At 42.4% G+C, this 17,211-nt stretch overlaps 1 protein-coding gene across 1 annotated transcript; it reads right to left on the reverse strand.

Moving 5' to 3' along the window:
- Window positions 1-2,951: 2,951 nt before the first annotated feature.
- Window positions 2,952-5,372, reverse strand: LOC125170264 (E3 ubiquitin-protein ligase RNF167-like). The gene has a single exon (XM_047866725.1). It carries the CDS (start codon window positions 5,047-5,049, stop codon window positions 3,988-3,990), a length of 1,062 nt encoding a protein of 353 aa, XP_047722681.1. The 5' UTR covers window positions 5,050-5,372; the 3' UTR covers window positions 2,952-3,987.
- Window positions 5,373-17,211: the final 11,839 nt, after the last annotated feature.

Consider the following 17,211-nt stretch of genomic DNA (forward strand, 5'->3'; position numbering starts at 1 on the left):
GACTGAGCCACCCAGGTGCCCCATGCATTTGTCTTTAAAACACAGTTTTTATTCATCGCTTTTTTAATGTTTTAAAGAATGCTGAAAATGGTTTTGACTGGAAAAACCCATGAAGTTTCACATTTAAATTTAAAGAGATTTCTGATTTGTCAAATATTCGATCATGAATTCTACAAAAATTAAGAACGGTAAATCTATAGGAGGAAAAGAGCAAAATAAACATGGAGGGGGGGAGACTTGAGAACTGGGACTTAGGAAAAATGATCCGGGGGCACTGAGTAAAATATTCCAATATGGAAGCCAGGACCTAGAGGGAGTAGCCCTGCCATTGGGGGTAATGGATAGACGGGGCTTTCCAATGATGAGGAGAAGGCTTAGGTTTCCCAAAATAACGCAAGGAATAGTGAGCACTGGAGAGAATCCACACAGAGCCAGACCGCCTGGAAGCACCTGACCAGCGAGAACAGGTGATTTCAACAGCGCTGAAGAGATGGTCACAAAAATGTGGTCGTAGCAGAAAGAGTAAGGAGTGTGAGAAGTGCTGCACTTGGGGACTTCATCCAGGCCACACGGGAGCCAGTGCATTCGTGATCGGCAGTGTTGATGGCAGAATGAAAGAGGAGCCCGAGAACTTCATCTTCGTGTGACCTGCTACAAAGCAGAACACGGTGTGAGAGAGTGGAATGGAATCTGCCTCCAACTAGCGGCCTCGGCTAAACCTTCCTTTTCCTCTCTGTTCTCCCCTCACGCCGTCCTTCCTGAATGGGTCACACGCCCTCCCACGTGCTCATACAGTGACTGGGTGAACGTCTACACTTGCTCTGCTTTACCTAGTCGTATGCTGGCGAACGATTAGCAACCCACTCTTGTTGGGGAAAATGCGGAGATGCGCCTACGCGCACAATTGTATTACAGTCTCTACTGATGCAAAGGGATGTGTAGTGCACAGTTTACCAAAAGAATAAAATACACAAGGCTCTTTGTTGTAGATACGACACAGCCAACTTATCCTCCCGGAACACTTAGGCTGATGATTGCTGAACTCTCGCCCGTTCCGCCAAACTATGATTGCAACCGAACCGTGCTTTCGCAAAATTAGACTCTGAATAAATGCTTGATCGCTTCCCAATTCAGAAGTTGCTTACGGCATTGACAAACTCATATAGTTCTGACATAAATATTACTCGATATTTCCATTTATCTTAACGAGAAGGACAAAAGGGGGGAAAGTGAAGATGTACTGACAACTTCACTCATTCATCGATGACATGGGGACTTATTCGCCAGATAGTTTTCAAACACGTGAAGGATAGCTCCTCACGTTTTTGTGCTATTGGTAACCTAACGGCTGAAGACATGACACACATTTAAATTTAATCTGCGTTATTGCCACTGTCTCTATCACTTTGTTAAGTCTAGGTAACCAGCAAAACAATACATAAATCCAACCCAGGGGAAGCGAGATGGGCGAGAAGTATTTGCCAGCTTCTGTGGTATAAATACTTCTGTCGCAACCAATTTCAGGCTCCAATGTAATGTCACTGACACAGAGATCAGAAGACATGCGCGGCAGCACACCCCTGCATGAGCTCTATATGCAGGCAGGGCTAACAGACAGAAAGGACCTCTAGAGTGTAAGGAAGAGTAAAATAATTAGGAAGTGATGAGCGTGCATTAGCTTTGTTTTTAATATAGGTTATTTAATAGTAAGTTTATATAATCTAATGTTTGGCAATGCCTGTGTTTAGCAACGATGTGGCAAGGCTTCCAGAATTAGCAACTGGCTCTCTTGAGCCAGTGTGAGCCCAGCCACTCCAGCACACGGGTGGATAATTCTTCCTTGATCATATATCCCCTTTCTTACTAATTGTCACAAGCATCACGCTACGTAATGGCTGTTTACTTGTTTGTGTTCTCCCGAATATCAGAGAATTGAGGATGAGACCTTCCTTCTCTTCATCACAGCTCCCTGCTGTGCCTGGAATGTCATGGAAGCTCAGGAGATGTTCAGTGGACACGTGATGAGTACAGGAAACGTCTCATAGTCTTTGCTTGTGACTTTCATTCATCCTCCACTGGGCTTAACAAAGGCCACTCTTGTGGCCTTCCTTCCCTTTAGAGGAAGTTCATACAGGTAGCAGTTAGCCACTTTCCATACATTGCTCACCTCTGGAGCTAACCTCAGAATGTCATATTAAAACAGAAAGAAATGCTGCACAATGTAAGCCAGGGAAGTTTCGCACACTTGTTATTCTTTGGACCCACCCACCCTTAGTAAATCGTTATAGAATATGCTATAGTGGTCTGCCCAACACCCCTCCACCCCCACCCCCCACCCGGCCCCAGTCCACTCAGGACTAAACCTTGGCGGTCAAAGGTTCTCAGCAGAGTTTCTCTCCAGAAACTGTCCTTGCCTGAAGAAAGCTACCTGGCCCAAGATCACTCCTCTCCCCCTGTGCCAGCCTATAAGAAATGACTGGTGACTTCAGGGTCACGTGGACCTGCTCTCTTGCTTTGATCTGGGACATCTTTACGGGGCCATCCCTGCTCCAGTGCTCTCTGGGGCACCCGCTGAGACTTCTTGGGCAATGGCTTCAACTCTTACCTCTGCCCAGTTCTGCTTCCTTCACTCCTCAACCAACTTATAAACACAAAACTCCACCTCAGCGTCTGTTCCTTGGAGATCGCATGGTTGTGCAGCCCTCAATACTGTCTAATGCTCATCAATGCACACATTTTAATAGAATCTCATGCCAAAAGATGCACATTGTGAAAAATATTGAAATAAAAACCTGGAGCATAACATTAATGAACAGAACAGATCATCCATCGGACTCATATTTGCAATTGCCTTAATAGAACCGTCTCAGTTCTAAACCTGTGATTTTACATGCATCTTTATTGAAATAAAACTATACGTTCACTTAAATATTACATTTTCTCATGACTACTGACTCTGTTTTCCAATACGGAAGTCTTGCCGTGTAAAAGTTATTTCAAGGCTTGCATGAAAGAGAACATTCTAATCCAAATAACAGAGTATTTAATCATTTGCATTATCAATGCAGGATCAGGAAGTCGGAGGTGAGCTGAAAGCAGGCATACAATAAGAACTTGCTTAGCTAATAATAACAATCATTAAAAGGTGAAAATGACCTTAATTTCTAAAAAGGAAGGGTATTAGCTAACTCCTGAATTACACATAGGCAGCTCCACACACAGAAAATATGGCCTAACAGTCACCTCTCTCAGGTGAAAAGCATGGGTCCTTCATTTAAACAAAAGACAAAGCTAAAATGCATCCTCCTGAAATTCCACCCCAATTAGCCATATCTGAATACTAAAAGACCACATGCTGTAAAGCCATTAAACGTGTTATGTTTACACAGGCACTTACCACATAAGAAGAGTAGAGGACAGGGGACCCGCAACCTAGTTATTTTTTGCCATGACCCCATGGACATTTCAACAGTTTTGCACTCTCGAGGCATTAACTGACGATAATTCAACATTTAGATAAGAGTCATTTATTCCATTTATATCCACCCCTCTCAAAAATGGTTAAAAGAAATGCGCTGAAATTCTTACAGATAGGAGAATTTGCATCAAGGCCAAATGTAAAATGTTAATATCCCGAGGTAAATTTAAGATACTCTGAGGGATTTAAGATAACGTTTCTGGGTTTTTTTTTTTTTTTGTCACCCTTGGCACGAATTACTAAAACACGCTCTTTCAAATTGCCTTTGACAGCTTTCACCTATGGCTTTCGCACTTATCTGAATGACTTTTTGTTTTCACTCCACAAAAACAATTTTATTGGCCCAGTAAGCGAAGACCCCGTCCCTTTCCAGCCCCCTCGAAAGGATAGGGTTGAGTAAAGGAGAAAGAAACCTGCGGTGGAAATGCGTCCTGACCCTCACAAGGTTAGACTGAAGGCAGGGACAGGGGCTGTGCAAATAGGTGGCCAGAGGTGGGGGGAGAGGGGTATCAGACCAGGATGGCTGCAGAAGAGGGCGAGGAGGATGGGGAGGGCAATGGATCTATTGAAGACCCAAGAAAAACAAAGGGGGCTGGGGCTAAGGAGCCAAAGGATGTGGGAAGCGTGAGGCTGGAGCCCAAAAGCGGGGTCCGTTCTGTGGCGGGCTGGTCCCTTGGCTCCCCTTCCTCATCACCTTCTTGCCCCGGAGTTTCTCCCTCCTGTTCCCCGTCTCCAGGGCCGCTGTGAACAGGCTGCTTGCAGACGGGGCAGGTCTTCCGGGTCTGGGTGAGCCAGGGGTCCACACAGCGGCTGTGATAAGCGTGGGCACAGGGAAGGACCCTCAGCTTGTCTCCGTCCTCATACTCGTCCAGGCAGATGGCACAGACCTCATACCGGTCTCCCCTCTGATAGTCGTGTGTAGGAATCCGCTTCAGTTGCTCTTTGGTCAGTCGATTCCGCTGGAGATGTTTCCGGTGCTGGATGAAACGAACTATCAGCCCTGCTGCCACGGCCAAAATCAGCAGTCCCACCACCCCTGTGAAAGGGATGAGGCAATAGCCCAGGAGGAAGTTATTGTCCGGGACCAGGAGCACTTGCGCTCCCTTCTCATAGACGTACAGAGCACGCAGGTACCTGGAGCTCCTTTCCCCAACAAACACAGACGGGATCCAGATCTGCTGCCGGACCTCCTCGCTGCTCCACACCATAGTCAGAAGTTCATTGGAATTTACATTGTGTACCACAGCGGCCCCATACCCGGCCTTCTGAACGTTCAGGACCTTGAGGTCGAAGTTGCAGTCGTATCTTCGGAGGAGTGCAACGAAGACCGATCCGTTGGCCGCGACCGGGGGGGGCGGGGCAATGGGGCTGCAGGCGTTGGCGGGCTGGGCCTCCACAAGTAACCCGGGAAGTCCCTCGTGGCTCAAGGCAGCCCCAAAGAGAGCTGGCAGGTCTGCAAAGTCCATGCTGTTATTGCGGTCTGAAGTGGCTCGAATGAGCCCCCGGATGGGGGCCGCTCCCCACAGCACGGTGGCTCCAAGCACGGGAAGCAGGAAGGCCGCGGGGTGCATGGCGGCGGGAGGCGAGACTAGAGGAGACCTAGGCTGGTAGCAGGTGCAGAAGAGGGGCTCTGTGTCCTCTCTCTGCCCTTCCTTCAGCGTCCCCGGAGTCCAAACATGCCCGGGTCCCACCTTCCCAGCTACACGGGGGCGTGAGGCAGGAGGAGCGAGATACTCAACCAGTTCGGCGAAACTAGGAGGGAGACACTAAAAGCATTCTTTTCTACTCTAAGGATAAAACAAGGAAAGGGGGCAAAGGCGAGCACAGGCGACAGAAAAACTTCCAGAAGAGGAGGAGCGCTCAAGGAAGTGGAACTTCCAGCCAAGTAGGCGTCTTCCTATTTCCGGGAAAATGGTCTCTTTTAAAGAAAAGTCAGGCCCCTTCCCGCGTGGGGGCCGGCTCTCCAGATGAAGGACTTCCGGTGCTCGGCTCCTCCCTCTGGCTGCTGCAGCTGTGGTTACTTCAGGTCTCGCGAGAGTGCACGCCGCGTTTCCATCCCACCAGCTGAAGGCTCGGTGTGCCTCTCGTGAGACCTTTTAACACTGGCTTGCCTGGCGCCCCCAGTCTCACTTTGAGGCAGGCCAAAGCAAAAAATGCATAGCCGACTGTTACTTTCAACGTCGATTTTAAGATCGATGAATCCAATTTGAGAGTGCACGTCAGTATCTACGAGTGTCAGGTCCTCTGTTGGCCTACGTGGTAAACAGGTGTGTGAAATCTGAGACAATTCACAAATAAATGCCACCGTATGATGAAAATAACCAAGAATCATCTATGTGTAAAAGAATTTAACAGTTTAATAATTTTATCCCAGTAACTCAACACAGTCTTTGATACTGGTAAGTTTCTACTTCCGTTTCGGACACAGTATTGATGTGTCCGTAAAATCTCCATAAAATCTTACTTCTTCTGAGGACCAGTGTAGGCTAGAGGTTAACCTGCTGGGTGTTTGGATGATAAATGTTTCTAAACCGTTATAGAGGCCTGGAGAATATGTTATGGAACTGGATCCCTACAACCAAAGAAATAAGTAGATTATAAGATTGTGGGAAACCAAGATAGATTCTTTCTTGTGAGCCCATTTACAAATATCCATTGGTTCTCAGACTTTACATTTCCATACCGCTGCCCTTTCTGTCTTTAAGTGCTATCCCCAGAAGTCAAAACTTAGATTGGAAAAGGAAATTATAGGCCACTTTAAATAAAGATGTGCCTGATTGGCCGAGTCAGAAATGGAAAGGTTTTATTCTGAGTACACTGCCCAAGTCGTCCCTCCAGACTTGGGTGGCCACCTTCTCACAGGACAGGATTGTCCTGCCATATTTGTGCATTGGTTCCATTGGCCAAAATCTTCTTTCGGACTTGTTTCATCTTTATTTTCTGTGTCTTCCGTCTTCTGTGTCTTATTTTCCCTGTGTCTTCCAATGTGGGAGTATAATGGGTTATTACAGGCCATTCATCCTGCTTCGACTTAATCTCTCTCGGGTGAAGCGCAAAACAATAAGCTCTAAGTACACCTACATCTGAAGACGGATGCTATACCATTCCTTCAGAATGTTTAAAATGGGGCAGAGGAGAGGACACAGCAGCCCCAAACTGGTCCTATTGGCATTAGCTACTCACTGACCCTAGCCTAAAAAGATGGAAAGTACTGAGACGTTTTCTCCAGAGTAAGTTAGCAGTGAGCTATGCTGACCCACACACACCCACGGGGAAGCAGACGTGATGTTTCCCCTTAACCTCAAGCCAAAGAAAAGTGACTTGAGAAATTCAAGGCCTAGAGGAAAGGAGAGGGCAGTGCATTGGGTCAAGCTGCGTTTCCACACCCAGAGAAGTTTCTCAAAATCCAAACATGGATCTTGCCATGGGAAACCTTTCAAAAGAAATTGCCTGGAGGCTTCTGTCCAAAAGGGCAGAGGGACAGCACGACAGGATGGACGCTAGAAGCAACCTAAAGGCCAGAAGAGGCGTCACAGATGGCCAGCCCAGGAAAGATACCGGCCTCATCAGGTGAGCAGCAGAGAGAAGATTCAGGAGAAAAATATTGCCGAGAAATACACCAAAACACTCACCGGGTAAGAGGAAAGGGGTCAGTTTGGGATAATTTGCCGAGCCATACCAGATTGCTACCACACTGGCCACTTGTGATTACTCCCCCTGAGGCCAATCCTAGGGAGGTCAAGAGCAGAACCTAACTGGAGCAGGAGGGAAGCAAAGACAAGAGAAGCCAGCAGGACCCGCCCCCAAATACCCGGAAATTCAAGTCTGAATTAGAACCGAGCTGGGGGAGGAGAGTCTATGTAATGAGTCTGGGATTTTATACTGCATCAGACTACACTAGAAGGGTGCAACTGTCATTCTGGACTGAATACTTAAAGTGATCCAAGGCCCGGATGCGTTCAGGTTTTTCTAGTTCTGGAGTTTCTCAATTTGGAAACCTTCTCCAATAAAAACAAAACAAAACAAAACAAAATTGTGGTTTCAAAATCAGAAACAGAGCCTTAGAGAGGCCTCTGCAAGCAGAGGGCCATGAAACATTCTCCCAGTTCAGGGGAGCAAGAATCATCTCTATTGTCTCTAGTACAAGGATTTTGTCCCAGAAATAAAGTTGCTGTGGAGGAAATCTTTTTACCATAAAATTTGTGTTAGGTATATGTTTGATACACACATATATTTTATAGGTAATATACATTATCTCTAGAGATGTACTTAATTATATACACACAAATATGTAATTTGAAAATAACTATCAAGTTAAGTTAAATACAAATTCATTAGCTTAACCCATTAAGATTTCTTCATTTTGTAGTTAGATACTCCAGATAAAATCCTCACTGGCTGTCACAGATGACTGGTAATTATCTCAATCCGGAATGTTTAGTTTGTAATGGCTATCAAAACTATCTGCCTTCGGGGCGCCTGGGTGGCTCAGTCGGTTGAGCGTCCGACTTCAGCTCAGGTCGCGATCTCGTGGTCCGCGAGTTCGAGCCCCGCATCGGGCTCTGGGCTGATGGCTCAGAGCCTGGAGCCTGCTTCCGATTCTGTGTCTCCCTCTCTCTCTGCCCCTCCCCCGTTCATGCTCTGTCTCTCTCTGTCTCAAAAATAAATAAAACGTTAAAAAAAATTAAAAAATAAATTAATTAATTAATTAAAAAAAAAAAGAAAAAAAACTATCTGCCTTTGATTGCTCACTGTTCTTCCTATGCGTGGACATATTTTTAAGGAACTCTGTACGATCAGCAGCTTCCTAATCTATCTTTAACTTTCCCAAAAGAATCCAAAGCTACCCTCCCCCTCCCTTAGTTAGTAACGGCCTCTGAGAAAACTTAAACAAAAGGAAATGTTTAATGTCGAACAATAAGGTGCCTTGACATGGGATCAGACTATCTGGGGTCCTGTATAAGCCTTCAAATCCATATTGTGTCCTTCCAGTGGGAGAAAACAGTCAGTCAATTCAGCCACAGAAAAAGAGTGAAGTCGTTGATGGGCATTGCATTATCTAAACAATTGGTGATTATATAGGTTTTTCTCGATTTTCAACTCGTTCTCCATACAGCAGATAGACACAAGATTATTTTGCTGAAATAGAATCATTAATCACTCCTGCTTGCAAATATAAATGATATCTAAGAGCTAAAAAAAAAAGATATTAAATGTGAAATATTCCAACATCCCAACTACCCTAGGCTCCTACCACATCTCTTTGTAGGTTCCCATGGCGTCTTTGCCATCCTTCCTCACTGGGTTCTTTTGGGTAAGATTCTTTATTTTCCAGCTTGTAAGGGATAATTTACATTTAGATTATGGAGCCATCAGAGAGAAGGAGAAAAAGAAAAAGCAGAAGGAGCTGAAGCAGGGTCTAGACTCCTGACCTTGTCATTCTAATGCTCCCAGTCGAGACCTACTCCACACCTGTGTGTTCCATCCCCATCCTTTCGTGCCCCCTCAAGGTCATTGCTAGACCTGGCTCTAGCCATTGTCAATCTCTCTAGCCATTCTCCCTCTCTGTTCAGAGTCATCATTTCCCCCTCTTTAATGGATCAGTCTGTTAGCCTATAAACATTTCTCCCAGGATTAAATATGAACAGATGAATAGATAATTGAAGGGAAGATAGATAAAATAAAAGCTCCCTTTTGACCTCGCTCTCCTTCCCAACTGTTGCTCCCCTTTCTCTTTCTTCCCTTTTAGCAAAACTCCTTGAAAAGGGCCTTCTATAACTCGCTTTCTCCAAGTTTTCCCTTTCTGTTGAACATTCTTTTTTTTTTTTAATTTTTTTTTCAATGTTTTTTTATTTATTTTTGGGACAGAGAGAGACAGAGCATGAGCGGGGGAGGGGCAGAGAGAGAGGGAGACACAGAATCAGAAACAGGCTCCAAGCTCTGAGCCATCAGCCCAGAGTCCGACGCGGGGCTCGAACCCACGGACCGCGAGATCGTGACCCGGCTGAAGTCGGACGCCTAACCGACTGCGCCACCCAGGCGCCCCTCTGTTGAACATTCTTAAGTCATGATCTGTCTCCTTCATTCCACTGAAACTGCTCTTCTCTAGCTCGCTAATGATCGCCAAATCACTGAACCCAGTGATCATCTTTCAGTTTTCATCAGATTTGACCTATCAGAAGCATTAACCCATGTGATTATAGAAAATGCTGGTTTAAGAAAATGCTTTCTTCCCTGGGGCTCCAAACCGGTACTTTCACCTGCTTTCTCCCTATCTCTCTGGCTCGTCTTTCTTTTCTCTTTTATATTCCCTTTTTCACTCCGTGTCTAAACGTTGCAATGCCCCAAGCTCAGTCTTGGTACTTCTTCCCTATGCTATCTGTATTCACTCCCTTAGGGATTTCGCACAGTTCCATGGCATGAAATACCACCTCTGTTCTCCCAACTGCTATCTCCTGCTCCGACGCCTTTTGAAAATCCAGACCCAAACCCATGCTGCCTACCTGACCTGTCCATCTGAGTATATAATCAGAATCTCAGACTGAATATATCTCAGGCTGAATTCTTGGTATTTGTCCCTAAACCAACTCATCCTTAATGTGCTATCATAAATAATAATGACTCCATTCTCTCTCTCTCTCTCTCTCTCTCTCTCTCTCTCTCTCTCTCTCCTCTCTCAACTCCCAAACTGTCTACCAAAATAATCCCATTGGTGCTACCTTCCAAATTTTTCTTGCTATTTCATATTACCCCCTTATCATCACCCCGGTCCAAAACACCATTGTTTCCTAAACTACTGTAAAAGTCTCTAGTGTTTCCTTTCTCAATTCAGAGTCTGTTAAAACATAATAACATAGTGTCACCCCTTTACTCAGAAATGGCTTCCATTTCATGCAGGAAAAAAAACCAGAAAATCTGTCTATTACATGTAAAGTCACGCGCATTCTCTGATCCATTTTCTTACTAACCTTGCCTTCTACTCTCTCCGTCAGTCACAAAGCCCTCCTTCCCCATCCTTGGACGTGCCAGAATTACTCTGCACACAGATTTTTTTTGTACTTGATCTTTCCTCAAACTGGAATGCCTTCTTCTCATATATTTTCATGGCTTGATTTTTTTTTCTCTACAGTTTCTATTCAAAATCCGCTTCTCAGCAAGAACTCCACTGGCCACCACTCCCTCCAACAGACATTGTAGACTCACTGACCCTGTTGCTGGTTCTTATTATTTATCCCTCTCTATCACGTATAACTATATAACTGTATTATATACTTTACTTTCATGTCTTTGTTATTGCCTCATTTCCCCATTAGAACGAATAGTGCAGGATCATGAGAACAGGACTGCTTTTCTGTTTTATCCACCAATATAGCTTTATCGTTCATCAAGTTGCTTAAAAAGTTGTGTACGCTCAACAAATATCTTCTGTGGGGCGCCTGGGTGGCTCAGTCGGTTAAGCATCTGACTTCAGCTCAGGTCATGACCTCACGGTTTGTGAGTTTGAGCCCCGCGTCGGGCTCTGTGCTGACAGCTCGGAGCCTGGAGCCTGCTTCGGATTCTGTCTCCCTCTCTCTGCTGCTCCCCGACTTGCTCGCTCGCTCTCTCTCTCCTGTCTCTCCAAAAAAGTGAATAAACATTTTAAAAAATTTAAAAAAACAAATATCTTTTGTTATTTATTGGGTTGAGAGGAGATTTGAGTGGAGATTGGGATAGAAGTGGAGACTGATTTGGGGTTGGAGGTTGAGGGATACAGAGAAGCTACTGGATATGGGAGATATTGATAAAGAAAAGAGTGAAAGAGAGGATTTTAAGATGTGCTACTGCAATTTACAAATTAGTTCCCTCTAACATTTTAATATCAACTTGACCTCTTTTAAGTAATTTTTAGGACTGGACTGCATTTCTGTTCATGGGATCTATGCAGATAGCATGCCACTTAAGACCAGGCTTTTTAATGCAATAAAATCAAATTGCAAACGTTTACTTCTGTGTATATCATCAAAAGAAATATAAGTTTCCCCTTGTTACAAAGCTCAATTCTTTTTGACCTCTGTGCAACCTTAACGAGGATTTCAGCTCCTTCACCAGTTTCTGGAAGAAATCCAACTGCACCCAGAATATGGTAAAATTGGGGTAGAATTGTTGAAGGTTTGTTTCAGCAGGATCCCGAGGATTCCACTAAAAAGAAATCTTCCTTGAACTGCCTCTTGTCTTCAGTGCTTGCTTGTGGCCGTCCTGTCGTGGCCCCTGCACCACGGCATCCCCTCTGGCTTTCCCCCTCTTTTATTAGGGCAAGGAGCCCTCTTCGTCCCCCCAGACTTGGACTTGGATAGTGTCTGTGCAGCAAACTTGATCTTCCCCTGCAATGAATATCTTTAAGAGCTGCTAAAAATATTTTTTCTCCATATTTGTACACTAAGAATGGAACAAGAAAGTCAGAAAAATTATTCACTGAAAAAAAAAACCCCAAAAACCAGGGGTGTCTGGGTGGCTCAGTGAATCCAGAGTCCGACTCAGTTTTGGTTCACATCATGATTGATCCCAGGGTCGTGGGATCAAGTCCTGCGTTAGGGTTCTCTCTATCTCTCTCTCTCTCTCCCTCTGCCCTTCTCCCAGCTCTCAGTCTCTCTCTCTCTCTCTCTCTCTCTCTCTCTTTCTAAAAATAATAATAGTAATATGTTTTTAAAGAGAGAGACAGAGATATCAACTTCTTCTAAAGTCAACAGTGACTTTAACTGTTTGTGAGCTATATTGGCAAAGTATATAAATTTCAGAAGCCATCACAAAAACACTTTAACATTTTTTTTTTACTCTGATTAAATTGGATTTAGAAGCTTGGCACTGAAACCCCCAAAGTTTGGAACTTATAGGAATGTATTAGGTTGCTCGGGATTTTTGTAACTAATGTAAAATTCATTAAAATGGCATTATTCACAGGATGAGAATGCACTGAAGGATTAAATTAAAACATAGATTTATTTTTAGGAACAGCCCATCATAGGAAAAAACACATGTTGTTCCTCAGCCTAAAACTTAATTTAATGTGCAAAAACTAAGTAAATGTCATTTAGTGTTATGAGGAACCACCCCTGGGAATATGCAATGTTTATTTACTTAAAAATTTCTTTTCCTTAAGTTCATGAAAGCTACAAACCTGAAATTGTAGTATCGAGGTAGAAACAAAATTAGCTAATGTTTTCTAATAATAACCAAACTAACAGGTTGCAGCTCACAGTAATTGTTTTTCAGCAAAGAAAGAAATGGAAATATAGAACATTACAGATGATTTATTAATTAAATGGTATGATATTATTTGCTCCATATTAATTGTATTCCCAACTCAGTCACCCCACTTTAAAACTACAAACAAATCCTTCTAATTCTTTCTTTGACTCAGGAGTTGTCAGTCTGGAACTTCAGAATCATTTGGTCTGCTCTGTGGTCTTGTATGGTATATTTCATGTATGGTTTCTAAAATAGTAATTTAGGGCGCCTGGGTGGCTCAGTCAGTTAAGCGTCCGACTTCAGCTCAGGTCATGATCTCACAGTCCGTGAGTTCGAGCCCCACGTCGGGCTCTGTGCTGACAGCTCAGAGCCTGGAGCCTGCTTCGGATTCTGTGACTCCCTCTCTCTCTGACCCTCCCCTGCTCATGCTCTGCCTCTCTCTGTCTCAAAAATAAATTAAAAAAAAAAAAACAACATTAAAATTATAGTAGTTTATTGTCTATAATTTAGAGACAGTATAGTTTATACCCTTAAGGTTCTTAAATCTTAAAGTAACTTAGGAAAAAAAAAATGAAGACACGTTCGGCAAAATTCACGTATTCGGGCCGTATGTCAAAAACTTCCATGAAGGAACCATACAGGATTCAAAGCCCATAAGCTAAAATGTGTCCCCCTGCCCTCCCTTTGCCAAATCTCAGCCTAGAACAAGAACACTTATGTCACGAGTATGACTTTTAATTTGAATTTAAGAGCCCCCAATTCGATAAAATGGATAACAAATATGAGCAGAAATGGTTTATCAGGAAGTAACAAGGTTGATCCCCAAATGAGTGACGGTCTGCAAAGCGGAGCCTCCACGTCCATGAAAGCCCTGAGCCAAAATGAACCCGGTTGACCCAAAAAAAAAGCTTAACTCATGAATATAACGTAAGTATCGAAACTAGTACAAGGAAGTCTCACCTGGCAACCCTGAACGAGACAGAAAATTTGTTAACCACAAATTTGTCACTCAGAAACCCAGATGTCCGTTGGTGGTAATAAGTTGGTTGTGTCTGTACATTTGCACCTTCACATAGCTAGTGGCTGGGTGACAGACAGACGTGCTATTGAACCATGTGGACTTCCTCCGACTTTTGCCCATTTTAATACTTCCTTCAACTCTCCCAGCAGTGCGATTTCACTGCCCTTCCTCAACCTTGCCTAAATAGACCGACCGGGGTGTCTCCTCCACTTTATATGGAGATCTGACCAGTAGAAGCATCAGATAAATCACTCACAGGTGTGCTAAGAGAACATTTTAGAGTTTGGGGAGGAACAGCGGAACTACGGGCACACAGAAAGCCCTAAGTGTGCGGTAAACGGGTACTTACCGTCGTGACACTGGCAGGAACCTAAACAGCTTAAGCAAAAAACCAGAAATCTATCGGTTAGTGGAATTGAATGAAACACCAGATGAACAGATCAACAACAAATACGTGAAATAAGAACATGGGAGTGCGGGTGGTAATTCCACAGGCTTCTTTAGCGCCGGGTGATCCCTGCTCCTGATTTCTGCCTCTCCGTGTTCGTGAGCTTTGTCCTTCCCTGCAGGCTGACTGCCTTCACACCGCACGAGACACGGCCCTCCACAGCTCCTGAGTTCAGCTTCTTTCTGCTCAGTCCCCAGTACAGGTTTAAGGCACAGACCTCCAATGCCAACTCTGAATAATAGCGATTGCTATACCAACTTGGGCTGGGATGATCCCAAGATTTTCCTGCCATCTCATTAAAGACTTCTGGGGCACGTGTGCAATATATTTTACATCATTACCCTTATTTGATTCTTGTGCTAGTTAATATAAAGACAAGATCTATTCTTATATATTGGATTTTATTCATGTTTTATGCCCTTTGACATAAATCAAATGGAATCAAATGTTTGATTATAAGTTGAATGTTTCAAATCTTGGTAACTTCACATAGAGATAAATAACATCATATTATTTGTTTTTCTATAATATTGTATTTTCTATTTTTATGTAATATAATACGGATTTACTTTTTTTTTTTAGTGTTTATTATTGAAAGAGAGAGAGCAGGGGAGGGACAGAGATTTGAAGCAGGCTCTGTTCTGGCCGCAGAGAGCCTGATGTGGGGCTCCAACTCACTAACCATGAGATCATGACCTGGACCAAAGTCAGAGGCTTAACCAACCAAGCCACCCAGGGGCCTAATATGGATTTACTTTTTAACTGAAAAGCTTATTTAGAGAATGTGAGATTTCAGCATCCCTTAATGTTTCTTTTTTCTCTCATTGCCAATAAAGAAGCCATTAAAAGTAAAGAGAAGATAATTTTTTTCAGTTTATATTTTCAATAGTAAAATAGACTTTGTACTGTACCCAAGATCTGGTTTCCTTTTTTTTGTTGATGAGTCTCAAGTCAAATTTAAGTCAATGGGACCTTTGGAGATTGGGGTTGAAGTTTATGTTGACTTGGTGTTGGTGTTGACTTGGTTGTATTCTGGAACTTCTATATTCTAACGAAGCTATACTGGTAATCATAATCACCAGAAGAATTATATTCATGTGATTTAAGTCAACAAATACACTCTTCAAGCTTACTCTTCAAGGCCTCCTCACCTCGAATTTCCTACTCACTTCTTGGTGATCTAACTTTGCAGAAAACCATCAAGGAGCCTATCAATCATTACATGTCCACATCTAGAATTTTCATTTCTACGGAAAAATAATGCAGATTTCTGACTACTCTTAAGGGAATCACTTTATTAGTTTCTCTACTAATTTTTCTTAAATAAAAAAATTACAAGAGGGAGGAAACAATGGACTAAAATATCCAAGCTTTGTTTGGTATTAAGCTTCTAAAAGATTCATTCATGTTGCACATGTTTATAGGAGGATAATTCAATCAAGGTCATAGATATCTCAATAAATTGTGCTTTGAGAGTTGAATAGTCTCAAGTCATATGAGAAACTGATTATCTACCAGACTCCCAAAAGGTCAAAGAGCACACGTGGAGACCACAAACGGAGCGGGCATCTTCTCATTGCTTCTCACCTCAGACAGGAGGATGGCTTTACTGCTACAGAAAAAAGAAACCTACTGGCCAAACACAGATAGATTCAAGAACATGCATCTTTTTATAATGCACACATGTGTTTTCTTTTCCAGTTCTGTCTCCCTCCCTCCTACCTGAATGCAGCTCCATCATTCTTATGGGAACATAGACACATTCATGGGAAATGATAGAAGTAAATCAACAATTTTTTTTAAATCAACAATTTTTCAAAGGGCATCAAAAATGGTACCTCTCAGTGGTTTCTTTTGTTTTTGTTTTTCTTGTTTTTACGTTTTAGCTGTACTAAAGTATGACTGACAAAAGTGTAAAATACTTAAAGTATACATCATGGTGATTCAACATTTATATATATGCCATATATATAATATATAATAATATATTATAATATTATAAAATAATATTATAAAATATATATAGTATATAAAATAATATAATAATATTATAAAATAATATATTATAATATTATAATATATACAATAATACAATATATAATACAATGCAATACAATAATATAATACATTACTATATATATTATATACAATATATGATGTATATATAATATATAATGTATATGTATATGTCATGTATGTAATGTGTAATATGTAATGTATAATGTACATACAATATATAATGTACAATGTATATATTATATATAATATATAATATAATACAATACAATACAATTATATATATATATGGTAAAAAGATTCTTCCATCTAGTTAACACATCTGTTACATCGTGTTCCATTTTTTTTCTGAAAGTACTAATAGGTAAGAGCTCTGGCCAATCAACCTTACTTGGCTGGTACTCTCCACTTGCTCTGAGTCAAGTCAAAAGAATGCATGTGTTAGGCATCTTTTGGGTAGAAATAGCAAAGAGATCCCCACTTTTAGGAGAATCTGCCAGCTGAAAACAAAACCTTCATAGGTACCCAAAGATCATTGTATGGATTTTCTCTCTAGTGGAATACATTTCAACATTCTTCTGAAAGACAAAAAGGATTTTCCAGATTTGTTATTAAATAGTTTTTATAATTTTATTTTTTTAGTGTTTGTTTAGTTTGAGAGAGAGAAAGCAAGCAGGGGAGGGGCAGAGAGAGAGGGAGAGAATCCCAAGCAGGCTTCTCGATGTCAGCCCAGAGCCCTTGTGGGACTCGATCTCATGAACTGTGAGATCATGACCTGAGCCAAAATCAAGTGTCCGATCCTTAACTGACTGAGCCACCCAGGCGCCCTGTCATAAAATTCTGTTTTAATGAAACATTATTCTGAAAGATAAAAGTTTTGCCCAAGACGTTATTACAAAATCAACTCGTGAAAATGTTATGGCAACAGCAATGCCAATGAATGTACCACGATGACTCGGGAAAAGATACAATCAATTCCTATTTTGAATGCCTGTTTTGAAATGCAAATTTTGTTCCGCCACA

Source organism: Prionailurus viverrinus, chromosome A1 (assembly GCF_022837055.1).
Source record: "Prionailurus viverrinus isolate Anna chromosome A1, UM_Priviv_1.0, whole genome shotgun sequence".
Taxonomy (NCBI): Eukaryota; Metazoa; Chordata; class Mammalia; order Carnivora; family Felidae; genus Prionailurus; species Prionailurus viverrinus.

Bases quoted from the DNA above. Each gene is read 5' to 3' on its own strand.
- LOC125170264 (XM_047866725.1), bottom strand. From the start codon at position 5,049: ATGCACCCCGCGGCCTTCCTGCTTCCCGTGCTTGGAGCCACCGTGCTG.